This window comes from Amblyomma americanum, unplaced genomic scaffold (genome assembly GCF_052857255.1).
Source record: "Amblyomma americanum isolate KBUSLIRL-KWMA unplaced genomic scaffold, ASM5285725v1 scaffold_52, whole genome shotgun sequence".
Classification (NCBI taxonomy): domain Eukaryota; kingdom Metazoa; phylum Arthropoda; class Arachnida; order Ixodida; family Ixodidae; genus Amblyomma; species Amblyomma americanum.
The window spans coordinates 182,658-209,456 of NW_027526524.1; the positions used below are offsets into that span (position 1 = coordinate 182,658).

At 51.0% G+C, this 26,799-nt stretch overlaps 1 protein-coding gene and 1 long non-coding RNA gene across 12 annotated transcripts in view; both read right to left on the reverse strand.

Moving 5' to 3' along the window:
* The window catches only part of LOC144112092 (uncharacterized), a 179,791-nt gene extending 165,407 nt beyond the window's left edge, over positions 1 to 14,384 (reverse strand). For 5 of the 11 annotated variants that reach the window (XM_077645172.1, XM_077645164.1, XM_077645165.1 and 2 more), the window contains exon 1: positions 14,073 to 14,384. In XM_077645172.1, the coding sequence (XP_077501298.1) occupies positions 14,073 to 14,240 (168 nt within the window). In that variant the 5' untranslated portion in view covers positions 14,241 to 14,384. The remainder of the gene's footprint in view (positions 1 to 14,072) is intronic. The other 6 variants (XM_077645171.1, XM_077645167.1, XM_077645169.1 and 3 more) reach the window with 4 other exon arrangements.
* LOC144112094 (uncharacterized) lies at positions 12,703 to 13,795 on the reverse strand. The gene is made up of 2 exons (XR_013310198.1): positions 13,726 to 13,795; positions 12,703 to 13,629 (listed from the first exon to the last, which is right to left on the reverse strand). It is a non-coding gene; the product is annotated as an uncharacterized LOC144112094 (long non-coding RNA).
* Positions 14,385 to 26,799: the final 12,415 nt, after the last annotated feature.

Here is a 26,799-nt window from a genome sequence, read left to right on the forward strand (position 1 = left end):
CCCGCACCTGTCGCTGCACCCCTGACCTACGCTGCTGCCATCGCACGGGCGTGCCTGCCTAACTACTGCCCAACCTACGCTCCACCTCAAGTGTCTGTGCCTCAAGTCTCTCACGCTCCGATGCCTTTTTCTGACCGCTTCGACAATTCGGCAATCCCTGGCGTACTAGTGACAATCGGCCAATTTGTTACTCTTGCAGATTGCCTGGTCATGTGGCCCGGCTTTGCCGTCGTTGTGTGCCACTCTTCCAGGTTGCTGGTTGCTGGCCTCCTCCCAGTGAACACTCACCGCCAGCCGAGCCGCCACAGTGTCGCCCTCTTTCACCTGATCACCCTACCTTCTCCACCCGGCGCTCACCTCCTCGTCGCCGCTCCCTTTCTCCCATACGTCAGCGCGTGGATAATTCGCAAGAGAAAAACTGGATGCCGCAGTTCCTGAGGCGAGAACTGCGCCACCAGCGAAATGTCCAAGGTCTCACTTCTCTCCCTTAAATCTGATCACCGTTCCTGTAGAGGGCGTTTCTGTTCTGGCACTTGTCGACACCGGTGCTGCTGTTTCTGCCATGGCTGCTACCTTTTGCCGCTCCTTGCGAAAAGTGACAGCCCCACTTTCTGGATTCTCACTGTACACCGCAAGCGCGCAGGCTATTGCGCAGTTAGGGACATGCACGGCTCGCGTCGTTATTCAGGAGATCCTTTACATGATTGAATTCATCATTTTGCCAACCTGTTCTCATGAAATCGTCTTGGGTTGGGACTTCCTGCCGCGCTATAACGCAGTCATCGATTGTGCTTGTGCTGAACTCAAGTTCTTTGCGCTCAGCGGTTCCTCATCACCCGATGTCCCTTCTGCTGCTCCTGACAAAGCAGTCGTTGCCGAAGACACTGAACTGCCAGCCTGCTCTTCTGTTCTTGTGCCTATCACTTCTGACCTTGTTTGCGACGGCAACATACGTTTTACACTATCGCCCCTCTTTCTGAGCCACAAGTACCTGCCCATACCTTACGCCATCCTCACCCTGTTAGCTGGCCTTAGCGCGTTGTTCGTCATCAATCTGTTTACATACCCTTCCGCTGTGCGTCGCGGTGAGTGCTTCGGGACCGTCCAGATGACTGATTTCTTTCTCTATTGCGATGAGACTGACAATTCGCCGTCCCTCGGCGTAGATTCCCTCAGCCCGCCGGTTCCTGTCCTCGACACTTCGCCTCCAGACGTATTCCTTCCCTCCATCGGCGCCTCTCTCCCTGCACCTCAACACACTCAACTTTTCGCTCTGCTTCATCAATTTCGTTCCTTCTTCGATTCACACCAACCCACTTTGACCCATACGTCGACTGTCGCCCACCACATCGGCACCGGTGACCACGGCCCTCTGCGTCAGCTCCCATATTGTGTCTCCACCAGTGAGCGTCAAGTTATTCAAGACCAAGTTGACACCACGCTTCACAGCAGCGTGATTCATGCCTCACACTGTCCCTGGGCCTCATCCGTGGTACTCGTGAAGAAGAAAGAAGGCTCTATTCATTTCTGCGTTGATTACCACCGCATGAATAAGATCGCGCGAAAGGGTATTTACCCTCTTCCCAGCATTGATGATGCCCTGGACTGCCGTCAAGGAGCGGAACTCTTCTCTTCGCTCATTTACGCTGTGGGTACTGGCAGGTCCCCATGGCAGCCGACGATCGCCCTAAAACTGCATTTGTGACCCCTTATGCCCTGTATGAATCTAACGTCATGGCCTCTGTAATGCTCCGGCCACTTTCGAGCTCATGATGGACACCACTCTGCGCGGCCTGAAATGGAAGTCATGCCTCTGTTATCTCGACGACATAATACTGATCTTTTCGCCCGACTTCGCGACTCATCTGTCCAGGCTCCTGAACAGACAATTTTAGGCCACGTTGTATCAAAAGAGGATGTCTGCTCAGACACCGCCAAGCTTCGTGCAGTGACTGTGTTCCCAAAACCTATTTGCATCAAGGAACTACGCAGCTTCACAGGCCTTTGTTCTTATTTTCGGCGCTTTATTCGAAACTTTTCCACCATTGTTGCCCCTTTAACTCAGCTTCTCAGCAGCCACACGGATTTTTCGAGTTGGTCGCCTGCCTGAGACGACCCCTACAACACCTTGCGCAGCCTCCTCACGGCACCACCCATCTTGCGTCACTTCGACCTGCACGCCCCAACTGGCTGTGCTCGCCCAACGCAAGTCTGGATTCGAGGAATATGTGGTTGCTTATGCCAGCTGCACCTTCACGCAAGCCAAATCCAACAACTCCGTGACGGAAAAAGAGTGCTTGGACATTGTCTGGGCCCTTGGAAAGTTTCGACCTTATCTCTATGGTCGTCCTTCAGACGTGGTCACCGACCACCATGCCCTATGTTGGCTTTTCTCGCTAAAAGATCCCTCCGGTCGCCTGGCTCGATGGGCTTTCTGTCTACAAGGATATCACATACATGTCGTATATCGGTCAGGCCGCAAGCATCAGGACGCTGATGCCCTGTCCCGCTCACCGCTACCGGCTGAGCTTGCCAGCCTCTGCGCCCTCGAATCTGCTGCACCTTCGCTCACCACCTGCGACATGTCTTCTGAGCAGTGTAAAGATCAATGGATTGCCTCTCTTCTTGACTTTCTCTCCGACCCATCTACAGCTCCAGCGTCCCGCGCCCTTCGTCGCCAAGCTTCACATTTTGCAATTCGTGATGATCTGCTTTATCGGCGCAACTATAGCTCTGATGACCGGAAATGGCTTCGTCATTCCCTGACATCACCGGTCTCAAATATGCACCTGTTTCCACACTGACCCGCAATGCAACCACACGGGCGTATTCAAGACGTACACTCGCACCAGTCTTCGGTACTATTGGCATGGCATGTATAACTTCATACTGAAGTACGTCCGCTCCTGCCCGTCCTGCCAACGCCGTAAGCAACTACCTCATCACTGTGCTGCAGAGTTGCAGCCCCTACATTGTCCGCCTCACCCCTTCGACCGTGTTTGCATAGATTTATACGGCCCTCTGCAGTACACCACGTCTGGCAACCACTGGGTCATTGCAGCCATTGACCACCTGACCCGGTATGCAGAAAGGGCCGCGCTCCCAGCTGCTACAGCTTGTGAAGTGCCGCACTTTATTTTGCAGCGCTTTATACTTCGCCACGGTGCTCTTCATGAACTCCTCAGTGACAGAGGACACGTCTCCTTGTCTGACGTCATTAAAGATCTACTCGCTGAGTGCAATATAATTCATCGGACTTGTACAGCCTACCATCCGTAAACAAATGGTCTAACTGAACGATTTAATCGCACTCTGGGTGACATGCTGGCTTTGTACATTGCTGCCAATCACATGAACTGGGACATCGTTCGACCCTATATTACAAACGTCTACAACACTGCTACCCGGTCCACAACCGGTTTCTCACCATATTTTTCTGCTCTACAGCTGGCATCCATCCACTCCCATCGTCACAGTTCTCCCACACTGCCTGCCTCATCTGAGTGTACAACTGTTTCTGAAGCTGCCCAGCACGCAGAAGACTGTCGCAAGATTGCAGTCGCTAACGGCAGACACTCAGGGACGCCAAAAACGCCGCCATGACGACGGTACGATGGTCAGCTGGATCCAGATTTCCCACCCGGTTCACTCGTCTGGCTGTGGATCCTTCCACTGCTCCCGGCATCTCAAAGAAACTTCTTTCGAAATACCATAGCCCCTAACGCGTCCTGAAGCGCATATCCTCAGTCAACTACATTACTGAGCCCCTCACACCGTCTTCCAATCTCCGCCGACGTGGTCGCGAGACTGTGCATGTCCAATGACTCAAGCCATACTACGACCCTGTTGTGTTGTCGGCACCATGGGTGCGCCAGGATGGCTCCTTTTCTCCCCGGGGCCATTGTGAAGAAGAAGGGCATCATCCTAGCCGCACTGCCATCGCTCAGACCGAGTGCCTGCTGACCTGAATAGACAAGAGACTCGGTCGCCGTCGTGGTTTCGCCGCCGCCTGAGCGCTGACCTAAGCCCCCGTTACAATTTGATCAATTCTCAGATTTTCTAAACATTTTTCTAATGTGGCTTCTGCTCTAAAATGTTGCCAGTCTGCTAAATGAAGCTTCCAACATTGCGGCTTTGTTGGGATGATTTCGGGTCGGGATGTAAAACTGATTAATACAGGAAGGTGATCGCTGCCATGAGTTGTGAATGACATACCATTTAAAATCGTTAAATATACAAGGTGAACAAAAAGGTAAATCTAGGCAGCTCATTTTCCCACTGCTTGGAGAACAGTAAGTGCATTTCCAGTGTTTAGCAGGCATACATTGTTGCAGAGAATAAAATCTTATAGTATCCGGCCTCTGACGTCCGTTTGTTCGCTTTCCCAAAAAGAGGAGTGAGCATTAAAATCCCAAACTAAAAGATATGGCTCCAGCAGTTGTATTAAAAGTCTCAAAATCGTGAAGTGTGACGGTTAGGTAAGGTTCAATGTATATGGAACATATAATATTGTTAAGGTTTTAAAATGAAGGACGATGACAGCAATTGCCTGATATGAGGCTTTTAGGTCTATTTTCCGAGTTGCAACACCCCCCTGGACCATAATAGCAGCGCCTCCAGAGAGCCTGCTTGATTTGTGTCAGTCGCAGCGAAAGACTTGGTAATTTTTTTTAAAATATTTTTTTTCTGTAGTCCTAGGTTAGTCCCTTGTAGACAGAGTGCTAGCCGAGAGAATGGAGTAAAAATATCTGTTTCGTCAGTGTAGTTTAGGAGTCCACGCCAGTTCCAGTGAACTAGAAGTGCCATGTGTGTAGACTAGTTGGGGATAAGGTTTAAAATCTAGGTTGGTGGGCCTTTTGGTCCAGTTATAGGGACTTTATCCCTTTCCTTGCGCTCGAGAGAGCTTTGCCGCCACTGCAGCAGGGGCGAGGGAGGAGTTGTGCCCATGAGAGGTGCTGAAAGACGGCGGCTTCACCGCGGGTGTGTGCATTTCAGACCTCCCTCGACGGGGGGAAGTCCTGCGGGATGGCGACCCATGGACCGGCGCTCCCTTCTTTGGCAATGGCAGGGCAGCTTTCGCTCTCCATACGTGGGCCGTGGATAGACCTGCCATAGGCTCGGTGGAAGTGGCCTCGGCAGGTACCAGAGTACTGTGTGGTGCTACGCCCCTGTGCACCACATCAGCGAAGTTTGGTTTCGCTGTGAAGGAGAACGTGTTTGCAAGCACAAAACGCCTTCTCGGTTCTTTACATGAAATGTTTTCCTTCGTCTTTACGGTGATTATCTCTTTTTCTTTTTTCCAGGACGGACACGTCCTGGAGTACGCAGTGTGGTCTCCTTCGCAGCTTGCGCAGCATAGTGGTGTATCACATTCCTCAAAATGGTGGTCCTTCCAAGCGCACTTCGAACAAGTTTTGCAGCCGCGGCAGCTCTGTGAGCTGTGGCCAAACCTCTGAGAATTGAAGCACCTTCGGGGGTTAGGGATGTAGTGTCTGACATTAGCTTTAAGGTATCCAACTTAATAGCTTCAGGTAATCTGCTTGTATTGAAAGTCAGGACCAAGTGTTTGGTATCTATTTCTTTGTTGTCTTTGCGGATTCTGATTCAGTAACATCTGTCACATTTTGGTCGGAGAGCCCTTCCAGCATTTCTTTCTCTGTGAGATGTACAAAATCATTTTCTGATATGACGCCGCGAACCGTGTTTAGGGATCGGTGTGCTGTGATGGATACAGGAGTGCTCCCAATAGAAACTATGTTTGAGAGTTTGGAGGTTTGGACATTTTCTTAGAGTTCTAGCAATAAACCACCGCTGGCCATTTTCGACAGTTTGTAGTCAGGGCCCAAGGCCTGTGTTCAGCATTTAGATACCATGAATGGAGACAGGAGTCTAGCTTTTTTATCTTCTACTTCGCTGTGGATGGCATGTAATTTGGCAAATGTTGCGTTCTTATAAAAAAGTCTGCTGCATCGGTCCGCACTCTTTCCAGACTGCGATCATGTTCTGAAAGGAGGGAAGCCATGAAATGAGTATTTTTCGGCCACAGTGCCAGCCACCCACCACAGAGCCCAACAAGAGGACGGGACAGGAATTTGCAAGCAAGCCCTGCTCCCGACAGCTGCACACCTCAACTATAACCCAATATGACGCAACTCAGGGTAGTTGGCCACACAAGGTTAACCCTCGCCGCCAACAAAAAAAGGAAAAAAACCAAGAAGGAAGGACAGTACAGGAGAGTTGTAGGAAAGAGATAAGAAAGCAAAAGATAGAGAGGAGGATAGGAAAATGCGACTGCGAATTTTCCCCGGTCGGGTCAGGCCGGAGGTGGTGTCTACGGGAAGCTGGGGCCAAAGTGGTGTGTTGCCTCCACCGAGGGGCCATAAAGGTCCAAACGCTCGGCATCGGCTTAACCACCAGGATCCCCTTTTCCTGGACACGGCGATGCCACGCACAGCTAGGTGCGGGTGCAAGGGTTCGTGGTGACGCACTGTTCATCATCCACCTGCGGGGATGTCCCTGCGGATGCTCAGGAACCCCTGTTGTTGCCACTCACCACTGTCTGCACGCTGCAGACGTCCCTCTGCAGTGTGGAGAGATTGAAGAGAAATGGTGACAGCACCGATCCCTGGAGTGTCCCTCTGGCCCCTAGCCGAAAGGGCAATGACTATCTTACCTGCACAGATTATCGCAGACCTATCGCTGAGAAATGAGCGGATGTATCAGAAGCAGATATGGGCATCCTCACGAGGGCGAACCCTCATGAAGGCATCCTTACCCTCACACCTCAAGAGGATTTCATTCGGTGAGGTGAGGAAGGATGGGCAGATGAAAATATGTGAGGATGAGGGTGAGGGAGGGAAGACATGGTGAGGTGAGGGAAGACATGGTGAGGATGAGAGGGCAGAATTCACTGTTTCAAGGTGAGGGTGGTGGCCGGAACCATACTCCATGCTAACGCTTTTGTCTGTGCCACCCGTTACGAATTTCCGTTTCAAAGCACCGCTGCTTAGTGTGAAGATCCCGGGGAAGACGTAGTTTCCGCAATCTGGAGGTACAAGAGGCAAACACGAAATGCGGGTGCAGCACAACTTCTCCGTCGCCGTGATGTACTACACCGCCGAAAAAAATTGCTCTTCTAACTCAAAACCCTTTTTTTTTTAAATTGTGTGAAGTATTCGGTGAAAGACCCTGTATAGCGTGCTAACAAGGGACCACTGGTCGGGCTGTGCAGGTGGCCGCTAGTGAAACGGGTACCATGGTACCGCAGTCAACATTTTCATTATCAGCCCAGAGTCTGTTGGATGATCAGAGTGTAGAGTAAAACACGTACAAATTATACCTAGTAAGGCTGTTGAATTCCCAAGTTCTAGGCCTTCTTTGCCGGAACGAAATCCGATTTCAGCTCGGAGAGATTTCGCACAGAACTGGCTGCAGCGCAAAAAATGCTTTTGCGAAATTCCACTGTCAAATCAAAGCCTGTTGGAGGTGTTGGTGTGAAATTTTTTTATTCACACTGCGAGTAGTTCAGTAGTCATATCCATACCTGCCAACCTGGCGAGATCAAAAATCGGAAGATCTTTTTATTCGCGCCAAAGAAATTGAGGGAGGGGGGGGGAATGTTCACCTTTTTGGCTTTCATTTTTGAAAAAAATGAAAGCCAAACCTAAAGTGATGGAAGAAAGGACAAAAGAAAGTGTGAAGAAAAAAATGAAAGCCAAACCTAAGGTGATGGAAGAAAGGAAGGACAAAAGAAAGTGTGAAGTTATGCCCTACTTGCACGCACTTTCACACAACATAAAGAAGGTCGCGAGTAGGAACGGTGTCGATGTAGTCTTCTCAGCTCTACGAAAACTGGCCAGTTTGTGCAGAAGAATTCACGATAGGAAGAGTATAATTTCCCAGTGCACAATCAATCATTAATTCAAATACGTCACCTGTGCCATCCAGATAGTGTACTGCATACCTTTATCCTGTGGGAATATGTACATCGGGCAGACAGGCCTCTGTCTTAACACCCGGCTCAGAGAACATGAAAGGTCGCTTTCCACAGATGACAGGGCGCATTTGCCTAAACATTGCAGGAAGCACAAATGCACTCCACTCTTTAAGAAGACTTCAATTTTTGGACGCGGTAAAACTAAGTGTCAACGCGAAATTCTAGAGGCATACCATATCATTAAACAAGCAGATCAATGTGTAAGTGACACGACGGTGAGTCTGTTCGATCAAGAAATTAAATTTTTGAACTCCTTAATGTAAACATGTTGCACAATGATTGAGGTCCTGATGGTTGTCTGTGATGTTGCAATCAACCTTTTCTTGTAAATTTATCATGTGTGAGCAGGTGCGGTTTGATACTGAAGAGTATAAATGTGATCGGTTCTGAAATAAAAGCAGTCGATAGTCCAGCGTCATCCTGTGTCCCTAGTCTTTTGTGCTGGTTTTCTTTCCGCTGCTTTTGAGCGAGCCATATGATTTTCAAGTGCCCTCAATAATGTTTTATTTTAAGCGACCGCATAAGAGCCTCAGTGCAGCGGCAATGTGGCACCACACCGGGAGAAAACACTAAAGAAATAAAATATTTTAAAGCTGGGGGAGCGCGATCCGAACTCGCGACGGCACTAAAAAATCAGTTCCACTGGCCGCTACTTGCGACCACTACGCCGTCGCCACAACTTTTTTTAAGCATGACATTTATAAGATTGAAAATATGTTATATTTAAATTAACAAAATTATTTACAAACATTTTAGAATACGCGACGAAACACATCGCAAAAAGACAGCAACAGAGCAGTAGACGCGGGGCTGAGCGCATCACCAAGAAGGAGTGCCACTCCGGTTTTAAGTCAGTAGGTTTACACTTCCCTAATTTGAACAATCAGTTCGAAGAAATTCTAACATCCTGCCTGCAAAAACTGCCAAGCTCTCGAGCTGTGCTTGCAATGTTGTCGTCTTCGTTACGTAGCCACGTTCACGAGAGTTTTCGAAAGTGCCAGTCTCTCATGCTGTAGTTTGAAAGCGTGGTCTTCATCATATTCCATCCGTGCGCGTGGAAGCATCGCGAGACGAGCATGTAGCAAACCGCACGAAACGGCGGAAGATTAGAAGCAGCGAAATTCAGAAAACCCAGTGCAATCGCAATGTCATCGGGTAGTGGTAACTAAGCAACCTATAAAATCTTGTTCTGAGTCTATTCTGTGCTTAGCCCTTATTGTAATTATCATGGTAAATGCTACTGAACTGTTTTCTAAATACTCTTGACGTACATTGGTTTTTGTACACGGACACAACCGCGCTGACGGATTTTAGCAGTCCATTTTAGCACAGTCGACATGGCAGCAGCAAACGAGGCAGCATGCTAAGCAATCTTTTTTGCTTTCCTATCCAGGTTCACTATCATCATCATCCTCAGCCTGATTACACCCACTGCAATGCATTGCCTCTCCCATGTCTCTCCAATTAACCCGGTCCTTTGCCAGCTGCGCCCACCCTATGCCTGAGAACTTCTTAATCTCATCCGCCCACCTAACCTTCTGCCGCCCCCTGCTATGCTTGCCTTTTCTTGGAATCCACTGTGTTACCCTTAAGGACCAGCGGTTACCCTGCCTTCACATTACATGCCCTGCCAAAGCACATTTCATCCTCTTGATTTCGACTAGGATGTCATTAACCCGTGTTTGTTCCCTCACCCACTCTGCCCGCTTCCGTCTCTTAACGTCACACGTATCACTTTTCTTTCCATAGGTCGCTGCGTTGTCCTGAACTTGAGCTGAACCCTTCTCGTTATCCTCCACGTTTCTGCTCCATAGGTGCGTACTAGTAAGATACAGCTGTTGTATACTTTTCTCTTTAGGGATATTGGTAAACTGTCATTCATGATCTGAGAGAGCCTGCCATATGCGCTCGACCCCATTGTTGTGATTGCAGTTATTTCCCTCTCATGATCCGGATCAGTGGTCACTACCTGCCCTAAGTAAGCACATTCATTTACCACTTCCAGCACCTCGCTACCAACTGTGAACTGCTGTTCCCTTGCTAGACTGTTGAACATTACTTTGGTTTTCTGCATGTTAATTTGTGGACCCGCCGTTCTGCTCTGCCTAACTCACTGATCATGATTTTCAGTTCACCTCCTGAGTGACTCAGCAAGGCAATGTCATCAGTGAATCGCAGATATTTAGGTATTCTCCATTTACTCTTATCCCCAACTGTTCCCAGCTCAGGCCTCGGAATACCTCCTGTAAACAAGCGGTGAATAGCATTGGCCAGATCTTATCTCCTTGCCTGCCGCCCTTCCTTATTGGAATTTTATTGCTCACTTTATGGAGGACTATGGTAGCTGTGCAGTTGCTATATATATCTTCCAGTATTTTGACATAAGGCTCTTCTACACCCTGATTCCGCAATGCCTGTATGACTGCTGAGGTCTCCACTGAGTCTAATGCTTTCTCGTAATCAATGAAGGGGCTATATAAAGGGGTTGGTTATATTCGGCACATTTCTCTATCACCTGATTGATAGTGTGAATATGATCTATTGTGGAATATCCTTTATGAAAGCCTGCCTGATCATTAGGTTGTTTAAGTTTAAGGTTTCCCTGACTCTATTAGCGATTACCTTAGTAAATGCCTTGTAGGCAACGGACAGCAAGCTGACGGGTCTTCAATTTTTCAAGTCCTTGGCGTCTCCTTTCTTATGAATTAATGTTTGCGTTCTTCCAAGATTCTGGTAAGGCCGAGGTCATAAGGCAATGTGTATACAGGGTGGCTAGTTTTTCTAGCACAATTTCTCCTCCGTCCATCAATAGACCTGCTGCTACCTGATCCTCTCCAGCTGCTTTTCCCCTTTTCATTGCTACTAAGGCCTTCTTTACTTCCTCTTTCATTACTGGCGGGATGACGCATTGCTGTGCGCTAGTGTCTTTCATTCAGGCTCCGATTACATTCGCTACTATATAGATTTGTGTAGACCTCTTCGGCTACTTTAACTCTCTTATCCATATTGCTAATGGCATTGCCCTCCATGTCTATTAACGCCAGGGATGGGCATCCTCACGAGGGCAAACCCCCACCCTCACCTCATGAGCATTTCGCTCGGTGAGGTGAGGGTGAGGGAGGATGGGCGGATGAAAATACGTCAAGACGAGGGTGAGGGAGGGAAGAACGTCAAGACGAGGGTGAGGGAGGGAAGACATGGTGAGGTGCGGGCGAGGGAGGGAAGACATGATGAGGTGAGGGCGAAGGAGGGAAGACAAGATGAGGCAAGGGTGAGGGAGGGCAGAAATCACTGCGTGAGGGCGAGGGTGGTGGCCGGAACCGTACTTTGTGCTAATGCTTTTGTCTGTGCGCCCGTTATGAATTTCCGTTTCAAAGCGCTACTTCTTAGTGTGAAGATCCCGGGGAAGACGTAGTTTCTGCAATCTTGAGGTACAAGAGGCAAACACGAAACGCGGGTGCAGCACACCTGCTCAGTCGCTTTGATGTACTACACCGCCGAAAAAAGCACTCTTCTAACTAAAAAACCTTTTTTTTTTGTGTGTAAAGTATTCGGTGAAAGGCCCTGTATAGTGTGCTAACAAGGGGCCACTGGCCAGGCCGTCCGGGTGGCCGCAAGTCTAACGGGAACCATGGCACCGCAGTAAACATGTTCATTATCAGCCGCGAGTCTGTCGGATGATCAAAGTGTACAGTAAAAGGGATATCCCTGCGGATGCTCAGGAGCCCGTGGTGTCGCCGCTCACCAGCATCTGCATGAAGCAGATGCCCCCCTGCAGGGTGAAGCAACATGTCTGCAGCAATACTGTGTCTTCAAGCTGCTTTCACCAGTAACATTGCATGCGACCCACGATAGAACAGGATATTAACTAAATGTGCAGGGTCAGTTTAGGCCAGTGACAGTTTGTGCACTTCTGACTGCTGTAAATGCAGACTAGACTAGCACTATAGTACAGCTGCACCTAGATTGTAATTGCATTTATTCATTTGTACCAGACACCTGCACAGCCCTTTGAGGCAATTACTGCTGGAGCAGGATGCAACACCATAATTGCAAAACAGAAACAGCATGCACAGAGGCTGTCACACAATGAAGGACCAAGCTTAAGTATATTTGAGAATGACGCCGCCGTGGTGGCTCCGTAGTTATGGCGCTCGGCTGCCGACCCGAAAGACTCGTGTTTAATCCCAACCACGGCAAACACATTTCGATAGAGGCGAAATGTTACGAGGCCCACGTACTGTGATGTCAGTGCACGTTAGAGAACCCCAGGTAGTCAAAATTATCCGGAATCCTCTACTACGGAGTCACTTTGGGACGATAAACCCTATTCACCACCTTTCTGAATGGCATGCTACATTGGCTCCAGCCTGAGAGCTGCTTTTCTGAGCGCAGCTGAGTTTGAACAATGAATCGGAGAGAAAATTTACCACAGTTTGGAAAGAGGCAGGAGTCTGGTCAAAACAGAAGACTCATCCTTATCACTCCGTACACCACACTTTCCCCAAGGACCACCATTTGATTTCATGCCCGCAGAAAAGAATTTCTGTTCCTCACACATTGAACCCTCAAAAGAGTCCCAATTCAAAATGACCCTGCACAAAAAACATACAGCAGCTTAGAACTATAGGAAAAGCAAAGCAGCAATGAAAATGTGTTATCCACCACGGTGGCTCAATGATGAAATCCTGGAACTGAACAGGATGTTACACCTTCAAACAGAGCCACTTTTCAATGGAGGCTAAGCGCTCTACAAAAAAAATGCCGATGTACTGCAACGCAACAGCAGTGCATGTTAAATAAACTAGCTCATCAAAACAACTGCATAGCCCTTCACCACAGTATGCTTCACAGACAACAGTGAAGTTCTGGCAGGCAAAAATTATAAATTACTGAAATTAAGCAAAGGGCACCATTGTAAGCCGTCAACTGCAACTTGTGGTCAAGACTTGAAAAGCTTGAAGAGATTATGTGAAGCAAATGCAGCACTTTTGAATCAACAAAACTGGTCAAAACAGATGCCAAATGCAACTTTCTTAAACTACAGACCTCGCCACAACATCAGGGTCACCTGACCCGGATATTGTGGCAAAGTGTTGCAAGAAGCACCATGACTTCACCTGAAACTGCACCTCAGGTTAAGCCATGAAGTGCTAACTGCAGCAAGCATGGCCCGCAATGGAACAGGCACGACAGGAAACTAAAATGCAATGCTGCCGCGACTATCTGATCAACACGCACAAAAGTGTTAGACACAACCCGTCTCACAAAGCACAAGCCTCACCTCACAACTCTCAAACTATGCTCCAAAATTAAGTGCCTTCGTAACTGAAACAACATCGGGCATTCGAGGCGTAGGGGCTCATCAGGTGTGGCTAGTCGATACCGTCAAGTAAGCTCAATTTGTTCTTCACAACATCAGTCTAAGTTTCCACAGGCAGTGCTAACCATGATCGAACCCATTTTAATCACCACAGGAAACGAAGCACGGGTGCGGAAGAAACCGAGCTTATCGCAGTGCACTACTGGAGTCTGCTGTGAAAACACTTGGAAAAGGTCCTGCACAAGCGAACGACAACGGTGACGCGACGCCAATCCGGACCTCGACTGGCTTTCGGAGCTGGGACCGCACGCTGCGGAGCAAAGAAAGCAGAGCATCGCAGCACATGCTGGACTCGTGGCATTGTCATGCCGACCAGGCTGCAATCACGCACGAACACCAAGCCTACCAAAACCCGGACGCTCTCTTCCCCAGCACGCCGCTCGAAGCGCTCGTGACAAGCTTGGAGCAGTCTGGACTTCTTGTGGCTATGTGGGGGGAATGTGCTCGATTTCTGCCACCCATATCGCGGGGGCACAGCTTGGAGCGGGAGCAGTCTGGACCACGACGTCTGCACGCAGCCATTTTTGCCGGGAAACAAGATGGCTACTGACGCTAAACAATTTACGACGGAAACATTTTTCTTCCCCGCAATTACCGCGAAAAAACGAGACGGTTATAAAATATTTTCTCACTCCATGAATAAAAACAGCACGTCAAGGAGCAGAGTGCATCAAAAACCAGCAAGGAACCTACCTCGCAAACACCGTAGCAGCAGTCCTTGGGAGGCACCCAAAGTTTGCCGTTCTCTGCAATATTCACTTTCACAGCCCATTCCAGCCGGCGCTTGGGATCCCGCGGGAAAGAATGAATGCGCAGGCCGCTTTTTCTGCCGGTTTTGCAACCAACGGCGACGCATCGCATCGCGCACGCCTCGGTGCTTCAGCGCGCACGCGAAAAAGCGAGCCAAGCCTCCATACCGCGACGACGCGCTCATGGAAGCTACGACGGCGACGGTGACTGCTGCTGCCGCCGACCCGGCCGATCTGTGTCCAACGCGCGCGCGCGTACGGCGCACGCGCGTCTCTTTCCCTCTTCGCACCGCGAGGGAAGTCGGTGCACCTCCTCCGCACCCCTTCGAAGCCATATCCTCTCAACGCATGGAGGAAGGAAATTCCTCCATGTCTCAACGTCTCAACGCAGTGTCCGTCCGGCGCCCTGGCTGGCCTGGGTCGAGAAGCGCGCCACGAGAAAGCGAATCTGACCGCGGAGTTTTACAGTACTCGCGTCCGTGTAGCAGCTTCGTGGGAAAAAAGTTTTCATAGCGAATACAAGCAGCAGATTAGTGGCCTCTCTTAAAAACCATATTGGTTTTATAAATGCAAGTGTTAAAGCAGATAAAAAAATATTTATAATTGAATTTTAGAAACGTAGTTAATAGCAATGCGCATCCTATACGCCAGCAGTCATTACTTTAATAATTAGTTTATCGCAAGGAACTTGTTTTGCCTTGCGGAAATAAACGTGTGCAGTATAGATTGCTTCTCTCAGCTAAACGGGTGTATGTATGTTTCCAGCTCAAATTTCGCACAGAAATGGCATTTGGTCGACAGAATGTGGTACCTGGCATGTTTTGAATTGGTTTGGTTTATGGGGTTTAACGTCCCAAAGCGACTCAGGCTATGAGGACGCCGTAGTGAAGGGCTCCCGAAATTTCGACCACCTGGGGTTCTTTAACGTGCACTGACGTCGCACAGCACACGGGCCTCTAGAATTTCGCCTCCATCGAAATTCGACCGCCGCGGCCGGGATCGAACCCGCGTCTTTCGAGCTTGGGATTCGATCAGAAGTACGATATTACGATCAGAAGTACGATAGCTACCCTAGCCGTTATCTTTATTACAGTGCCTGTCTTTGCGATTGCACCGGTGGCGCCATCTCGTTTTTCGGCTGCGGAGATTCCGCAAAGGAGCGAGGTGGATTGGGTGGAGGGCGTTTCGCGAGAGGCACGAGAGGTTTCAAGACGCTTTTTCACGAACAACGTGAACTATAATGGAGTTTTGGCCAGACTAAGTTTTTTATGATCACTGATAATTAAAGCATTTGAAAACGCATCTTCATACCCGCAAAACATCCTATACCCCTCTCATTTTTTTTTATTCGAGAAGTGTGCCATGAGGCTTAAGTTGAAAAAGGAAAGGGGGGAAGGAATGCACAGGATTGAAAGTTAAAAGAAGGAGTGAAGAACCGATGCGCTGAGGTAGTCGCAAAGGTTGTTAATGAAACGGTTGTCCATTGTCCACTTCACGTAGTCACTTTCGCGGTTCCACCGCAGGCCCACCTCCCCGAGGAGCCGTTTTCTGATAGCACCCGTCGCTGGGCACGTCCACAACAAGTGCCGCACATCACAAATGTCCGGTGCAGCGCTACAGTGAGGGCACCTGTCAGGTACTGGCAGATCTTTGGCACACCACCGATGACGGACAGATGGTGTCAGAGCCACCCCTGCCCGAATCCGGCGCACGGATACCTCCTCCTGCCGAGTAAGACTACGGGGGAGAGGGTGCGAACACGGAGGAATTAGAGCGCGTGTTCGCTGGCGCAGAACTTCGGAATTGGAAACATGGGACAGGAACGGATCTGCGGGAAGAGGGGAAGGTGGCGGATCGTCTAATGTATGAAGAGGAGTCATAGCATCCGCTTGAATGTTATGTGGATCCTGGGCATGGCCGCGAATCCAGAGTATGCGCACAGGACGTGTATACTTTGCGCAGAGCACATGAATAGATTGTGAAATCGGGAACGTTCGTCGAACAGCCTTAAGCTGTTTAAGGGCGGCGCGGGAGTCGGCGTAAATATGAACTGTATTGAATGTTGGAACGAGCAGAAGGGAAGCAATGACATTATAAATGGCTTGAAGTTCCCATGCCAGGGGAGTACGTGCACGTATCCGCAGTATACGTCGCGTGAGAGTTGAGATGCGGATGAGATGGACTATACACAGCAGTAACTCCCCTCTCTGCAGAATGTGATGCATCCATGTATAATATGCACCCTTCAGGCAGATACGCTGCTGATACCGACGGGGAAACAGTGGGGCGATTGTCAGTGAGCTGGCAATAGGACCACGGTGGAAGTGTCTTTAAACGATGAAGTTTGAGAGACTGTTTTCGAGCTCTATTTGCCACCCGTTGGTTGATGATTTCACTGAGTGTATTATGTTGGGCGAACTCCTGTAGCACAGGTATGGGTGTTAAACGAGGCAGATATGTTATGGCGCGCATAGCCTCACGATTAATAGCTTCAAGGGAGTCCCACTGTCTGCGGGTGAGACGTTGAAATTGTGCCTGATATACTATCCGTGGCTGAAGGATAGAGCGCACAAGCTGGCGGGCCGTATGAGCACGTGCGCCACCAGAGCGCATAGCTATGTGACGAATCAGACCTAGAGTAGCGTGAGCTGATTTACGGGTGGCTGTCAGCCACGAGGTGCCAGTCCCAGATGTATGGAGGAGAAGACTAAGAATACGAACAGTTTCTACCTGAGGAATCAGAGAATTATGTACCGTAAAATTTAAAGGGGGAGCTTTCCGTAAGGCGGCTTTATTTCCAATTCGAATGAAACATGATTTAGTAGGAGAGAGTGTTAGACCCAGAGGTGGGAGGCGAGATGTCAATACATCCAGCGCGTGTTGAAGGACCGACTGATGAATAGACGCATCTGGATGACAGCACCACAAGGTGATATCATCGGCATATGCAAGCACGCGGATAGAAGGGATGGTCTCTAGGGCTCGAACAAGAGGAATTAAAGCCACATTAAATAATGTGGGGGCGAGAACGGAGCCCGGCGGCACTCCTCTGTTGGAAGTGAAATTACCCAAGGGCTTTCCGTGGACACGCACGCTGAAGGTTCGATTTGCTAAAAAGGCGTGAATGGAGAGGAGGAACCGGTGAGGGAGACCAAGACTTTGAAGGCAGGCAAGAATGGCAGAGTGAAGGATGTTATCATATGCCTTTGTTATGTCTGTGGCGATTACGGTTCGTACAAGGTGACTCTGCGGAGAGTGGTCAAGCACGTCAGCAGCCAAAGTAGCAAGGCCGTCCTCCGTTCCAATTTGTGGGCGGAAACCAATTTGGGAATCTGGGTAACAATCATGGGATTCCAGCCACCACGACAAGCGTGCGGCTAGAATGTTTTCATAAAGCTTGCAGATGGTAGGCGTAAGGGAAATTGGACGAAGGGCCGAGAGAGATACTGGAGGCTGACCTGACTTGGGTATTGGAACCACAATAGAATGCTTCCAGTCCCCCGGCATGACGCCAGAAAGCCACACTTCGTTAAGAGTATCAAGTAGGGTTTGCAAAGCCCTCCCTTCCAAGTTACGGAATAAGGAGTTAGGTATGCCGTCGTGCCCGGGGGTAGTAGTAGTTTATAAACGTTCAATGGAGGACAGCAGCTCTGCCATGGTGAGGTCAGAAGTAATCCCATCGGGGGGCTCTGTTACCGATAAGTCAGGTGGAGACGCAGCGGTGCAGTCATGGTTTGGAAAAAATTGACGGGCCGCTTGTTGTGCAAATGTGTCCTCATCCACATTTAGCGCGAGGCGAATGCTCTCTGTGTAATCTGCAACCTGAGAAGGGCGCTCCATGGCGTGAAACACTCTCCAAAGATGTCGATTGCCCTGCGTAGAGGACAGGCGGGCACACCATGCAGCCCAGCGTTGCCTGCCTAGCCGCTTTGCATAGCGCAGCGCCCGTGCGGTAGCGCGGTGAAGAGTAGGAAGAGCCGAAGGGTCATCGGGGTGACGAGTAGCGTAAAGATCCGCCTGGCGACGAAGAGCCCACAGATTCAAGAGATGTATGTCCGGGTTTGGGTCGTCTTCATTTACAGTAGTGGTAATAGTGTGAGTAGCGAGAACAGCAGAGAGAGTAGACAATGCTGAAGAGGGGTTGAATGTAGATAAATGATTGCGCGTACAGAGTCCCATGATGTTATTCGTACAGTGCGGCGTATTTTCCGTAGACGCGTAGGCGTGAGGGAGACAAAAATAGGGCTGTGATCGCTACCCCAAGTATCAGAATCAACAGCCCAACGAGGGTTACCGGGGCCTAACCACCAAGTCAAATCAGGTGAATACGGGCCACCTCGTGGGCGGGTAAAAGTATTCGGGTGGTTTAAAAGTTGAAAGGAATGATCCGAAAAGCTCCCTTGGATGTGTGCACCCCTTGAGGAATCCGATGGGTAATCACACGCAGTGTGTGCGCCGTTGAAGTCACCCCCAACTAGATAGGGATACCCGAGTTGGTAGAACCTAGAAAACGAACCCATCCCAGATTGGGAGATGCGGAGCCAGGACGACTATAAAAAGAAACTAGAATAAGGGGTGTGCGTGCAGGTTTTACGAGAAGGGCGACAACCTCTTGACGTGTGTTGCGCCACCGTGAAAGGTCGAGCGGTGTGTGCGGAACTGAACTGTGAATATAAATTGCAGATTTACCTGGGCTGAGGGAGGAGGCGGTGCAACGGCGATCAGGAATAGAGGGTGAATGGTATGCGCAGAAACCTGAAAGGCGTGGGAGTGCATTATGCTCTTGCAGTAGGAACGCCCATGCCCTCAGCTTTCCGTCGCGAAGGCGGATGTTCACTTCAGAGGCCTTATTAGCGAATCCTCGACAGTTCCACTGCACCACCACCGATGATGATGCGCTATCCATGACGAGGCCGAAGAGCTTCCACGATGAGGGATGTCACCTGCTTCATCAGCGCTAATATCTTATCCACTGTCGGAGTAGTCACGGCTAACAGGTGGTCGGCACCTGATTGTGGGCCAGTGCTTACCCTAGGTGATTCCTCTGATGATTGCTCCCGAGTTATTAGAATTCTTCGAGAGGATTGAGAACGACGCTGTTCCCGGCGCTGGGTGAGTTCGTCTAGTCGGCGGCGAACCTCCGCGATTGCATTGTCTAAAGTTGTGTCTTCATCTGTGGTATCCACATGTGATGGATGCACTGGACGTTTTGGCGTGCCATTTAATCCGGGAAGGTGAGCCGCTTGTGCATATGTACGCTGGTGAGGAGACGTAGGGTGAGCAACGGGCTCAGATAAAGGAAGTTCAGGGAAGTCGTTGTCGTCACATGCGAGAGCTGCAAAGTGATTACTTGCAGGAACATCCATTTTTGCAGGCGACTTGTGAAACTTCTTCGCTTGCTTCTTTGGACAATAGGGGGAGCGAATGTCATGGTCCGGCGATTTGCACAGGGCACAATGAATTGTTGGTTCATTCATGTCGGCCACAGCTGCTGGATTAGGGCAGTTATTTTTGCATATGTCCTTCTTTGTGGCAGTAATAACAAAAATACGACGAGGTCGGAAGGGCTGTGGTTTGACGATCGTACCGTAGTAGGTAAGGTACTTCGGGAGAGTCAACGGGCCTTGCAGGATGAGCAGGTATGAGTCCCGGCGACCCATAGGCCGTGCTTGCAGTACAACATGAGTTGAGCAGCGAATATTTGCGCGCACCTCCTCGGGAGGGCTCGTGCTGTCGACATGACAAACCATGCAGCGGAGTGTGTCAGGACCAGATGCAAAATATATTTGCACCGGGACATGCTTGCTGTCATCCAGGGGGATCCGCGTACTGCGCAAAGTTTCTGGGCGTCCATCAAGGATGACAAGTTTACCGTGATGGTGTTCGATGGGCGATGGACGACAAACCCGCAGTAGTTCGAAGAGCCAAGAGCATGGTCAATTGTGGCTTGAACATTCCGGGCAGGGATGGCAGTCATATCAAAGCGCAATGTAGGCTTGATGGTAACGCGGAACGAGTTCGCAGCAGGCGGAAGAGAGCCTTGACTCACGGGAGGCATCTGTGGAGGAGGCTCAGACGCTGGTGACGGCCATTGGTGGGAATACTGAACTGGCGCGACGGGCACAGTTTCTTGAGGGAGTGCCACGGGCACGGAGGCGGTAGAGCAGTCCATGTCACAGGCCAAAGTCGTAGCCTCGGAAGACGGCGCAGGCTGGAGGCCCAGAGGCGCTGAAGATTGCGTGGACGTGGAGGCTGCGTCAGGTGGCAACACAGCGGGCATCCGCGTAGCTGTCGTTGACAACGCAGAATCCATGCAGACGCGTAGCGCGGCCTTGCTCGGCAGCGCCGAGCTAAGCCTAGCTTGCCCCTGAGGGCTCCGGTTGGGTTTTCTCACTTGAGAATGCGCCCACCGTACCGGGAATTTCTCCGCAGGGGCGTCGTCAGCATTCGGTCTCACGGAGGGCATTGTCCGACCCACGCCACACGCGAGAAGACAGCGAAAAGCGAAAACACAGACATAGAAGCAGACACGTAGCCACACACTAGGTCCCCTCTCATAGAGCCCACTCCTTTGCCGAATCGCCAAAAAACGAGATGACGTCACCGGAACAATCGCTGAGATAACGGATGGTTTTGTTTCCTCGTCGCCGCAGACGATGCTTTTTTTCATCGATTCAGGCATAAAGACATCAGCTGTGCAATGAACCACAATAAATATATGATACCAACATTTGTCACTCAACAATAGTGGAACGGCCAAAAATAACTGCTTTCATATAGGCCTCTTCTCGAAAAAAATGCAGCAAAAACAAAAAATGCGTTTTTACTTTTGTGGTTCATTGCACAGCTATATATATCGGTGTTTCAGCGAACAATTCCAAAAATTTTCAAAAACAGGCTTTTTGGGGTAAAATTGCGGGGACTTTGCCCGGCGACTTGCACTTTAGTTCGCTTTCCTGCGATGCACCCTGCAGCTGCCCCGTATCGAGGAGGGGCGCGCCCCGTGACTATTCCTAACTAGTTACCTTAACTAAAAGGGAGGGTACCGGCGGATGGAAGGTTGGATGGATGGATGGATGGATGGATGGATGGATGGAAGGCAGGAGCATCCCCTTTGAAACGGGCTGATGGCAGTAGCCACCATGCTCAGATTTTTTTCTCTTTATTTTCGTTGAACTGCGTTGTAAGTTATTAAATTTCGTCATTTTTTTTAATTCGTCTTCCTACACTTTTAACCTTGCCCCCTCTCTGCTTTTGAGCCACCAATCTTCCAATCGCTTTTTGCTGATTACCACCGCAGATTTATTTACATGACTATTGTTATCTCTAAACCCTAGGGCCTCAGGAAGAGGGGCTGTGCCTGCGTCGACATCCGGATGGATACTGTCGTGCGCGGCTGGCTTGGACACATCCGGAGCCTCAAGTAATCACGTACGGAACGCCGCCTGTATGTGGACAAGAGTGCGTACGCTGTGATCCATTTCCTTTTGACTCCACATGGAACTAACGAGTCAAGCGGACGGCGACGGACGGGAGTTCGGGGTGCGCAGACGACCCAGCTTGGCCGGGCCCCATTGTTCGCGGCCCGCTCCGAGAAGCAGCAACGAAGGCGCGTCGCCTTTCATCCCTACCGCGGCGACGCTGCCCATGGCCATTACCCGGGCGGCGGTCGTTCAGTGTGTGGCTAGGAGGCAATTTTGAAGACGCGTTCCTCATGTTCACTGTGAGCGCTTATCAGCTCCATATGACTGCCAGGCACTTCCTGTACACGTGGGGCATCAGGAAGAATTGGGGAGCGATGGCGCCTTAAGTGGCACGGCTTTCGACAATCTGTGCGGCCCTCGCATGCTCTTTAAGCGAGTAATCATGCCGCCCCGCGGGGGAGGATGGAGTGATCCGAGAGGGGAATTGTTAGTATTCGTGGCAATGACCTGTCCCCTCTCCCCAATCTTAGATTGGGCGTGTTTTACGCTCCTCTGTCTCTTTTTCAATGTGTTTTCCTCTCCCATGTGTTTTATTGGATGTGTTTTCCTTTCCCCGGTCCTTGATTGGATGCGTGCTTGTGTTTTGACCTAATTGGTTGGTGTCCCCACTGAGGGCGGGGACTTAGGGATTAAAAGAAGACGTTTTGGTGGGACCGGGAGTTGATTTCGTCTGGTCACTCTGCGGATCAATCACTATGTACATAGTTGTTCTCCTTGTTGTACCTTCCGTTCTGTCTTAACTATTTTATGTGTGATTAAACAGTTTACTTCCTGAAGTTCCACGAGTAATGTGACTGAGCAAGTTTAGAACCTCAAGACGTCGGCATCCAACAACTTCTACCTTTCCCCTTCGGGCTGACATCAAGGAAGAGAAAGGGGTAAAAGGAACCCAACTGGCGCAGTCGACAGAAATGCGACGTCTTCCTACTCGAGGCAACTGAAGGAGGGCGGAAGTACAAGGCGGCGGACGAGCTATAGCGTGGCACGTCCAGAGGAGAAGATTTCAAGAGTGACAGCTGGTCAACGCCGACGTGACGCTGAAGGTCCAAGTCAGCGGGCAGCTGAAGGAACCAGGTGACCAGAGTCAAGGAGGGCGCTGTTGATCAGGAGGAGCCGACGACGACGCGGATCAAGGAGACGAGTTCCAACCGGGACCGTGCGGCGCAGCGACCAACTTCCGGGCCAGTCTTCCATGCTGGGGCACCAGCAGCCTCGTAAAGCGGAGCTTCGGTAGCCGGGCGAGTACCTTTCTGTTTCTGTCGGGTTTGTGCTTATGCCAAAGCCTTGGGTTTTGAGAAGTGACAGTGTTAAACAGAAAGAGATGGAGAACGGGGCAGGAAACGGAGAGTTGGCAGCCGCGGGTCAGGCAAATGAGGGTCCGACGCACCCTCTGACAGTTAGCGCGCCGGTGCAACAAATGACCGAGTTGCAAGTGCAATTACGAATTGCTGAACTAGCGGTGGAAAAGGAGCGGTTGGCTTTGGAAAATACAAGGCTGAATCTTAAGCAGAGCGGAACAGCGGGTGGGCTTGGTGAGAGCGCGGGAGCGAGCGGAAGAATGGACGAGGACAGAAGGTTGAAATTTGCTAACCTTATGAAAGGCGTCCTCACGCCGATGCCGCTTCAAGAAGCCCTGGTACCAGGGTGGTTCGAGGACGTAGAGGCCACGTTGGGGTCATACGAAGCTCCAACCCAGTGGTGGGCTGGACTAGTTTTGCCACACCTGAGCGAGAGGGCACGCATGCTACTCACGCGGTTGTCCGCAGAGGAAAGGAGCGAGTACGCACTCCTGAAAGCTAAAGTGTTAGACGGCTTGAGGCTCACTGCCGCCGAATACAAGCGTCTTTACTCATCCGCGAACAAAAACCCAAATGAGACGTGGGAGCAGTTTGCGGTACACCTGCAGAACTACCTGGAATACTATTTAAACAGCTGTCAGGTAACTTCGTTAGAGGAGTTCAAACTGCTAGCCGTCGCGGACCGACTAAAGGAAGCCCTCAGTGCAGAGGCGAGCACGCACGTTGCTCTAAATGATAAGCCAGGGTTCCTAAAACCTAGTGAGATTGTCACGCTGGCAGAAAACCACGACGAAAGCCGAAGATATAAGGTCGGGAAAGCAGCGAGCGCGGCGGTGGCGACGAACGAGGCAGTCGAGGTAACACAGCGCGACGGAACCCAGTCCCGACCAAACAACACGCGGCCCCGGGGACGTGGACAGTGTTTCCATTGCCACGGGCATGGGCACATCGCAAGATTTTGCCCGAAAAGACAAACCGCGGAAAAGCCAGACATGGGGGGCGGACGCGCAGACCAGAAATCAGTAATCGCCCGAATATCGGTCCCCTTGCATGACAGGGAGACAGTGCACGGCTCAGTGGAAAGGCAGCCCGCGGAGGAAAAGGTCAGCGCCGGAGAGGTGACTTTGTTGAGTAGCGGGAACGCTATAAGTGCGCGCATTGACTCAGGGGCCGACATCACGGTCATCCGCAGGTCGCTCGTGCCGCGATATGAATGCGCGGGGGCAACAATAAAACTCACCGGGGCTTTCGGAAAGCAGGTTGTCGCGGAGCTGGCGTACGTTCCCCTAGTAACAACTCAGGGAGCACCGCGAGTATCATTTGACCCGTCGGAGCGGGGCATACTGTGTGCAGTCACAGACGAGCTTATAACTGGGATAAGCGCGTTAATCACTCCCGAAGACTATGAGCAGCTTCTGAGCGATCGTGTCCATGCGCAAGAACAGGGAGAAGCCGAGGGTTCTGACGAAGAAATCGAAGAGAGGGAGAAGCGGGTTGACGAGGTTCTAGCGGGCGCGGTAGCAGCAGATTGCAGCGAAGGGGAAACCGCGGTGGCACAGACGACGCGGCAACGGTTTCGCGAGGCGCAGATTGGAGACGAATCACTCCAGGAAGCGTGGGCTCAGGCTGGAGAGGGAACACACGGCATGGCGGTCCGGGACGAGCTTTTGTTCCACCAGGAGCCTGTTGCTGGGCATCCATGTACTCAGCTTGTCCTCCCAACCGAGTGACGCGCAGAGGTGTTAAAAATGGCGCACGACTCAGTGTGGGCAGGTCATCTCGGCGAGCGGAAAACGCTTCAGCGGATAAAGGCTTCATTCTTCTGGCCCGGGGTCACACGCGACGTGAAGCAGTACTGCCGCTCATGCCACTCATGTCACGTGAAGTCGCGTGCACGCACAGCAGATCGAGTGCCGATCGCGCCGATCGCTAGACCAGAGGCCGCATTCCAAGTGGTAAACATCGACTGCATAGGACCGATAGAACCACCGTCAGCTCGAGGGCACCGCTATGCACTTTGTGTAGTGGACATGAACACGCTTTGGCCCGAAGTCGTGTGCTTAAAAGCGCTGACCGCTAAGGCCACGTGTGACGCTCTTTTGCAAATATTCGCGCGCCTGGGAGTCCCTGAAACAGTGTGCTGTGACCAGGGCACAAATTTTACCGCAAAGCTTACACAAGAGCTTCTCAGAAAATTGGGCGCCTCTCCGAGGTTTTCCACGCCGGACCACCCTCAAAGCAACGGTCTGGTCGAGCGCTGGAATGGAACATTCAAATCCATGCTATTCCAGATTATTCAGGAGCACGGACGTGACTGGGATAGGCTTGTGCCATTCTTGCTCTGGGCTTACAGAGAGGTCCCTAATGAGACGACCGGGCAGTCGCCGTTTGAGTTAATGTATGGCAGAATACCGACCGGACCGCTATCCATTCTCCAAAAAACTTGGACGGGAGACTGGGCAGTACCAGATTCTTTGGCAACGCCGGCGGCAGAGTACCTGTCAGCTTTGCGCGAGAAGCTGGCCGAGGCAAACGCAAAGGCTAGTAACAACAGCACGGTAGCGCAACGCAGGTACACTGGACAATACAACTTGCGCGCTGTCGATAAACACTTCACAGATGGGCAGCAGGTGTTGTTGCTTGAAAGGGATGGCGAGGGAAAGTTGATGTCCAAGTGGACGGGGCCTGTGACGGTAATGCGGAAGACGCGCCCGTACAGTTATCTGATCAAGTTCGACAATGGCGCATGTCGGACTGTCCACGCAAACAAGCTCAGAGCATACCACGCACGGGTGAATGTAGTAGGGGTGATATTCGAGGGCGACGCGGAGTTCGGCGACGTGCCCACGTTCCCCATGCGCTCAGTGCCAGGCGACGCGCTGCCGCCGGGTGCTCTCGAACATTTGAACGAAGCGCAGCGCCGAGATCTAGAGGCACTGATCGAGGAGAATGGCCAGGTTTTCAGCAGTAGGCCCGGCAAATGCACGCTAGGAGCGCACAAAATCGTGCTAAAGGAGGGTGTTCAGCCACGGGCTGGCCATGCGTACAAGGTCCCGATGGCGTATCGGAAGGAAGTGGAGAGGCAAGTAGATGAGCTCCTGGAGTGGGGACTAATATATCCCGTTGAGAGTCCTCATGCTCACCCAGTGGTTTGCGTCGCTAAAAAAGATGGGGGGCTGCGCCTGTGCTGCGATTATCGGAAGTTGAATGCGATAACCGAGCAGGACGCCTTTCCGATGAGCCTACCGTCAGAGCTGCTGTTCCGAGTAGCGAAGGCCAACTTCATCAGCCTAATAGACATGCTGAGAGGCTATTGGCAAATATCCCTTGACGAGCAGGCACAGGCCCTCACGGCATTCGTCACTCCGGTGGGGCAGTACGCATGGAGGGTCATGCCCTTCGGCCTTCGAAATGCGAGTTCGACATTTCAGAGGGTCATAAACCAAGTACTAGCACCGCACCGCGAGTACGCATGCGCCTACATAGATGACCTCGCGATTTATTCAGACACCTGGGAGGAGCATTTGTGGCACGTTCGGGCGGTGCTCGCTTCGATCGCAGCCGCCGGGTTCACCGTGAACGCAGGCAAATGTCATTTCGCGAGACGAGAAGTCGAATTTTTGGGCCATGTGGTTGGGTCGGGGAAGCACAGCGCTAATCCAGGAAAGGTCAAGGCAATAGACGAGATGCCGAGGCCCCAAACAAAGAAGGAGCTCAGAAGCTTTCTGGGCTTAGCTAACTATTACCGACAATATGTCCCCGACTATTCTCGCGTCGTGCTCCCACTGACGAGCTTAACTAACAGGCGGACACCGCAGCGGCTCCCATGGGATGACGAGGCGCAGAAAGCTTTTGATGAGGTGAAAGCTTGCTTGAAGAGCGCATCCTC